We start from the raw sequence: 7765 nt of genomic DNA on the forward strand, positions 1-7765 counted from the left end.
GGTGCTTGGGCGTTCCCGTGCAACCACCCAAGATTTCTCATGCTAAACCCATTTTACCAAAATCAGTAGATTGGGTTAAGCGTGAGAAAACGGCACCCTTTTAAACTAGACACAAGGAAGGAGAAATGAATTAATTTCTCCTTCCTTTTCTGACTTTGCATGCGTGCTGCACTGCGCAACATGCATACAAAGTGGGAAAAGCCTTCCCTGTACAAAACCGATGCTGGACTCACACACACACACACCCTAGCGCTCTGGTGCTAAGGTGTGTGTTTGATGCAGTGCCGCTGTAATCAGTGCAGACGCAAGTGAAAGGGAAGGAGAGAGCCATATCTTTGAAAATATGGTGCTCTCCTGTTCCCTTCCTGTCGCGCCACGCAGCGTAGCCTTGCGGGGAGAGGGCTGCGCTGTATTGTGTGGAGATTTGGTAAATCTCCCCCAAAATGTCTTTTACAACTAGTTAAACATTGTGAATTCTCATTACATTATGTTTCAATTCAGTAATTTTAAATATCTTTACATCCAACAGAAAACAAGCCTTGAATGTATGAAATGACCATCAATAATGAAGCGAATGCTGTAAATCTTCAATCATAGCAGAAATAATGAGCTACAGTATTCAGGGAATCATCAGCGCAGTCGGCGACAGGGCAACCTGCACACAAACTGACAGATCCCGGATGAAGCATCAAGGGCAGTTCAGTGATTGTAAGAGTCTGAGCTGTGCACCTCCACGCCACAAGATGAAGAAATCACCTTAGGAAAATTAAGGCAACAACAATAACAAACCGCCTCCTGTATAAACAAGTGTCCAACACCAGCTTTGATCATCGGATCGGTATGATGTGATTACCACAGTGCTCTATTTTATAAAATGATGACAAGCCATCATTCCGTGCTCTAGGAGAATTGTAAACTCTTTCTGGCTAAACCACAGTAACTAGAGAAGAGCACAACAGAGCGGAGCCTGACAATTGACGGGTAAAGGAAAGAGGAGTTTGTTTATCTATAATACAACAAACTGTCCCAATTTGCACCGTCCAGAAGGAAGATACATCTTTACCTACAAGCGTGCATAGCCATAATCCAATCTAAAGGCACAATCGCCTACAAAGACACCTTCTACGTATTAGGAGTGTGGCAAATATTTGGTGGCTATTGCATTTTATTGTTAAAACAGAAATCAAACATGTAAAATACCGCACACATATTAAATGTGTGAGAAAAACACAAGTGCTTTATCAGCCATGTTCGCCCATCAGGAAATGCAGTCATGGGATGTAGACAAATATATACCCGACCCAGAGACACTAACCAAGAAAGAAGAATCATACACATACAGCAAGAGCTTTAGTTTGTCATCACTACTCAAGCTTCATCAGCACACCCACACAGGACAAAAACCATTCAAGTGCAGTGAATGTGAAAAGTGCTTTAGTCGATTATTAGAGCTACAAAGACATCAGCGAATACACACAGGGGAAAAACCATTCAAGTGCAGTGAATGTGCAAAGTGCTTTAGTGAGTTATCAAGCCTTCGAAAACATCAGCGAACACACACAGGAGAAAAGCCATTCAAGTGCAATGAATGTGAAAAGTGCTTTAGGCAGTTATCATACCTTCAAAGTCATCAGCAAACACACACAGGGGAAAAGCCTTTTAAATGCAGTGAATGTGTGAAGAGCTTTAGTCGGTTATCACGCCTTCAAAGACATCAGCGAACACACACGGGGGAAAAACCCTATCATTGTAGTGAATGTGACAGTAGTTTTTGCGACTCTTCATCATTAAGGGTTCATCAGCGAACTCACACAGGAGAAAAACCATTCAAGTGCAGTGAATGTGCAAGGTGCTTTAGTCGGTTATCCCAACTTCAAACACATCAGCGAACACACACAGGGGAAAAACCATTCAAGTGCAGTGAATGTGCAAAGTGCTTTAGCCAGTTATCAAGCCTTCAAATGCATCAGCGAACACACACGGGAGAAAAGCCATTCAAGTGCAGTGAATGTGTGAAGAGCTTTAGTCAATTATCACACCTTCAAGGACATCAGCGAACACACACGGGGGAAAAACCGTATCATTGTAGTGAATGTGACAGTAGTTTTTGCGACTCTTCATCATTAAGGGTTCATCAGCGAACTCACACAGGAGAAAAACCATTCAAGTGCAGTGAATGTGCAAAGTGCTTTAGTCGGTTATCACAACTTCAAACACATCAGCGAACACACACAGGGGAAAAACCATTCAAGTGCAGTGAATGTGCAAAGTGCTTTAGCCAGTTATCAGACCTAAAAAGTCATAATCGAACACACACGGGGGAAAAACCATTCAAGTGCAGTGAATGTGACAGTAGACTTTGCAGCTCTTCAGCATTAAGGCATCATCAGCGAACACACACAGGGGAAAAACCATTCAAGTGCAATGAATGTGGGAAGAGCTTTAGTCGATTATCAAAGCTAAAAAGTCATCAGCGAATACACACGGGGGAAAAACCATTCAAGTGCAGTGAATGTGCAAAGTGCTTTAGTCAGTTATCACACCTTCAAAGACATCAGCGAACACACACGGGGGAAAAACCATTCAAGTGCAGTGAATGTGCAAAGTGCTTTAGTCTGTTATCACACCTTCAAAGACATCAGCGAACACACACAGGGGAAAAACCATTCAAGTGCAGTGAATGTGCAAAGTGCTTTAGTCGGTTATCACACCTTCAAAGTCATCAGCGAACACACAGGGGGAAAGCATAGAAGGGCACTGAAAGTGAGAAGGGCTGTTGTCAATTTTCAATCCCACACAGCCCTCAGTGAATACACTCCTTCGTTTAACTCACATGGAAATAATCCTAGAGATGCAGCGATTCCGGAAAGAATTTAAGAACATCAAAAATAATATTGACAAGTCTAAGGACATAGACAAGAGCAGAACAGTGCAGTTATTGTGAGAGGAATAAATTACGGAAAAATATGAAATTCAAATTATGTATGACATTGAAATACCAATGATAGAAGACCTGAATAGCAGTAAAGAAGAAAAACAGATAACAGTATTTGCAGAAATATAAAAGTGTTTGTTTCCAGTGATTGTTTACTTCCGTACACATAGCAAAGTGACATGATGTACCAGGATACACAGTGGGAGACAAGCACAATGTGGATGAAAAGAAAAGAAACATTGTTGATTTTTATTTGGTGAAGAAGAGATACAAAGAAAAACATTCAATCGCACCTGACCACACTACCTGTAAAAGCAACACTGAACAATACTGGGACCAACAGCGGTATTTTCAGCTAATTTGTCGGATTAGTGATAAAACCTATAAACCCGACACACCCAGAGTGGACATGTTGTCAGGGCTCTGGAGATGGAAGCTTCATTGGTAAAATGTATGTATTACTATTAACAAATGGCACTGCAGTATATGTAATGAAGTAAAGCGAAGCACAGGTGTTCAAGAAATAACCTATTTTCAGATATAAAAGAGCACATAACTTGTTTTTAAGTAACGTTTGGTGCATCTTTTACACACTGTTATCGGTTGATGGATCAGCTCGTGCCTCGCGCCTGATTACTAAGTGGGACCCGTGTCTCCTCTCCGACTTGGCTCTCCCTATTCATTTTGTGACTTGCCAAACTCTACTTTGTACCAGAATTGAGTCATTGTAAGCAGCAGACTCTGTTTGAAGAATGGGGTGAAATAGCGAAATCCCACATCAAAAGCATATATGTGCCAAGACAATCAGTTGCACTCCCAGCAACTCATCTTCCACACTTGATTGTCCCTTGTCCTCAAATGTTCTGAAGGATTTGTCATATGAATGCCAGAAGTGGCAGTGACATTCATGAAGCTAAAGCTAACAGGAGTGTGTGGGAGATAGAGAGGGGAGAGATAAAGAGAGCGAGAGTGACCAAGAAAGGGGGAGAAAAAGAACGAATTAGAAGGAGGGGGAACGGTACGTTATTTGTACTCATCTAAAAATAGAAGAAGCAGCCGAATACATGCCAATGTGTGACATCACCAGAGAAATGGGCTGAACACCTGTGAGTTTAATGTTTATTTTTAATACCTATAGACCCATGTCATGCCAATAAACAGGGAACAAGTAAGGAAAATAGTGAAGGAGCCCATTATCATATGCAAATCACAGTGACAATGCAATCCATCACAAAACTCCAGGTTACCTGGCTCAGAAACGCACTCTTTCTGGAGTTAACCGACCCTCCAGGAGCAAAACAGACTTACTTCTGAAACCGGCTCGCTTCCGCAAGAAATAGACTTATGACTGAGCATTCTCAGGAGCAGCACCGAGAATTTGGAATGCACTCCCACCAAACATCAGAAGAATCACATCCATCGCAACCTTCAAAAAGGAAGCAAAATCATTCTATATGAGCAAATTTCTCCCATAAGACTGATTGGACGACTGCTTGTCTATAAACTGCTCACTTGCACTCAGTGCTCCGCTATCCGATGTTGGTACAAAGTTTATCCTGTTATTTAGCTGTGCCTTCGTCATTTAACTACTGACTGTATATATGTTTATATGCTATATTGAAGTGTGAAACAGTAATGACTGGTTTTGTCCTCTAATGTTCTAGTTTTATCCACTAATGTACTCGTTTTGCTGAAACGCTACTGTAAAGCGCTCTGATACCCTACACTGGGTCATGTTCGTGCTATAGAAAACACAAAATAAATAAAAATAAAAATAAATGTAGTGACATCACAAGAAGTGATGTCAGCCCTTATAATAATTTTCACGTGAAAGGTTGACGGCCTGTTTTAAAGACAATAAACAAGAAACATAAAATAATGTAAAAATAAGTTTTTGGTTTCAGTTTTTATACATCATGAGTTTTGCCCACTATTAGTTTGTTACTGAACTCGGAAATGACTGAAAGTGTAAATATTTTTAAACAGATATGTGGAACTTGGAAATTACATTTTTAAACAGTTTTCAGCGAATAAATAAAATGTACTTTTAATTTGCGTTTGTTTCCTGATGTTATTCTTTATCCAGCCCCAAAGTGTTTCACATTTACAATGTATTAAGCAATAGAAGGACTAATTTTGTCAAGTTCTCTGTTCCTCTCTTGTGCCACTCACACAAACAAACACTCAGAGGCCTGTGTCTGCAGTGCTGGGGCACAAAGTAACAATTACCAGTTGCAGACTAAGGAGCTAGGTGCAACTGAGTCCCGTTTCTAGATAATAGTGGGGGGACCCCTTCAAACTGTGGCTACCCTCCGACTTGTGCCGTGCTGATAAAGCAATCGTGAATTTGAGTAATTTATGATGAATTGAAATGAGAGAAAGAGAAGAACAGAGCAAGGTGCAGGATATATTAAAGAAAATGAAAAAAGAGACACAAGACTTTAAACTGTTCTGTGTACTAGCACTTTACGTAAACAAGTTGTGCTGTGCGTTGTGAACAGGCTGTCACCCCCTTTGTATGTAATGAGCTTCTGTGACCAGACAACCCAGGCTCCCATCTCTTCTAGCGCGGATGATAATGTGAGCACTGTAAGGTAATCACAAACTAGGGCTTTATTGAGAAACAATTGGCTTCCAGGTCACACAGCTGTTCTTATGTATTTCTTTATTCATTTTTATTCATTTACTCTAATTTGCAGCAATCCTCCAGGTTACTTTTTCTCAGTATTACACTTCAGGTCGCTCATTTATCGGCATGGGTTTTGTCCTCACACTGGTCTAGGATGGTCCCGCTAGGTTGGTTCCGGAAAATGGCATGTTTGAGGATACACTGGACAATGTCAGAGAAATTCTTTAGATAAATTGGCAGTATGGGAGGAGAGGACAGGCCGATTGGACGAAAATGAGCGTTGAATTGATTTGTCAGGAAAGCAGCGATGGTTACTTCCTAACGCCTATGCGCTTCCTGTTGTTACAATGGCCCATGGTCCAGCACATATTAGCAGTAAAGGAATATGTAAATTGTTAGACCCTATATGGCAAAATGATAATATTCGCAAGGTAGCTCAGCACCTAGTGAAGACTTGTATTATTTGTTTGTAGCACAATTCATGAAAAGGCATTCCTAAGCCCACTGGTAACTTTGCCCCACCTTCCCTCCCATTTGAGGACCTTCAAATGGATTATATTGAAATGGAACGAGTCAATAATTTGAAGTACGTGTTAGTGGTCGTCTGCGCAATCAGTAAATGGATCGAGGCCTACCTTACTAAAGAGAATACAGCTGTGGCGAAGGCCCCTTTAAAGGAGTACTTCCCGCGCTACGGATTGCCCCGCGTGATCCGGAGTGATAACGGAAGTCACTTTAATGCTAAAGTGATTAAATTGGAGTGCAAGGGTTTACAGATTACACAGAAGTTTCATGCAGCGAACCACCCCCAGACAGCAAGCCTTGTTGAAAAGTACAATGGTACTCAAACTAAAACTGGCAAAGAATCAAGAAAGTACAAGATTGCGATGTCCAGATGCGCTTCCCCTAGCCCTGTTATCTACTAGAGCAACTGTACATTCCCGAGTAGGATTGTCGCCCTATGAAGTGGTTTTCGAGCACCCTGCCAATATCTGGGGCATTCCAAGACCCAAGCGTTTTTTTCTGAGATAGAGTATCCCTTGCTTCTATATTATTTATATGAGTTGTCTAAAGATCTCCGTTCTCTTCACCAACAGGTGCATGCCACATTGCGACCAGTACCAGATGGGCCCGGGCACTGCATACAGCCCAGCGATTATGTAATGATCAAGAATTTTCAGAGGAAGAACAGTCTGGAACCGTGGTGGAAAGGCCACTGATCGCCTTGCTTGCCACCCGCTCTTCAGTTAATGTGTAAGTAAGGAAGCACTGGGTGCACGGAAGCCACGTAAAGAGAATGCCACTCTCGCTTCTTATGACCGCTGAGTCAGCGACGGCATTCCTGATCAAGAATATGGGCAGGTGCCCCGATTTGTTCCTTTCTCTAATGCTCTATTAAGGGGGTCATAGATGGATGAGGAGAGTGACACAGTCCTGCTTAAAGCAGTTCCTAAGGAGATAAGGGCTGCCTCAGATCACTCTGCCCCCAAAGTGCCTGTTTTAGAGCCCAGATCTTTGCCTGACCCTGAGTTCCTACCCCTCTTTGCTGATGACACAGTGCCAAGTGTAACTGTAGGAAGGTGGCTACCTGACTATGGTTACCCCAGATTTTTTTGCCTGTGTTTAGCTGTTTTTTTGACTTAGTTGACCTGGTTCCCTGCTAATCAGGGCCCCAGGCCATCTGCTCTATCTGTAAAATGGATTCCATGTACCCTAGGTACATACCACAATTGGAAATGGACTCCTTGTCAGCCCCTGTATAATGCACTATAGGTGCCCAGGGCATAGGGGCCACCAAGGCCTACCAGGGGCTGCAGCATATCTTTTGCCACCCCTGGCTGGTTCTTAAATTGACACAACTGGCTGATCACTCAGCTGGGGTAAGGTGGTGTAATCACCCCTTACTTAGATATAGTATACCTATATCTAAACCTATATCTGGACACATATTAACCTGTGAGCCACTCCTATGGAAGGCCTCATCAATCCTGGAGGCAGAGTGCGTGGTTTAATGTGAGATGGAGCTCTAGCATGAGCTGAGCCTGTCTGCAGCTGTCGGGAACAACTCCCTAAGCTGTTTCAGGATAATGCCATACCATATACTCTTAAGTGCCTTATAATCCTCGCGGTTATATAGCAACTCTGGTTTGGCTTTATCAAAACATGTCGTGTAAGGTGTCATATGATTTGGAATACTATCC

The 7765-nt window shown here is 42.3% G+C and overlaps 1 protein-coding gene across 1 annotated transcript; it reads left to right on the forward strand.

Moving 5' to 3' along the window:
• The first annotated feature begins 1247 nt into the window (after positions 1-1247).
• LOC144805831 (uncharacterized) lies at positions 1248-2893 on the forward strand. The gene has a single exon (XM_078672310.1). It carries the CDS (start codon positions 1248-1250, stop codon positions 2748-2750), a length of 1503 nt encoding a protein of 500 aa, XP_078528436.1. The 3' UTR covers positions 2751-2893.
• Positions 2894-7765: the final 4872 nt, after the last annotated feature.

This window comes from Lissotriton helveticus (assembly GCF_964261635.1).
Source record: "Lissotriton helveticus chromosome 1_1 unlocalized genomic scaffold, aLisHel1.1 SUPER_1_unloc_29, whole genome shotgun sequence".
Taxonomy (NCBI): Eukaryota; Metazoa; Chordata; class Amphibia; order Caudata; family Salamandridae; genus Lissotriton; species Lissotriton helveticus.

What these genes read in the sequence shown, in the direction of transcription:
- LOC144805831 (XM_078672310.1), top strand. Translation starts at nt 1,248, where the DNA reads ATGTTCGCCCATCAGGAAATGCAGTCATGGGATGTAGACAAATATATA.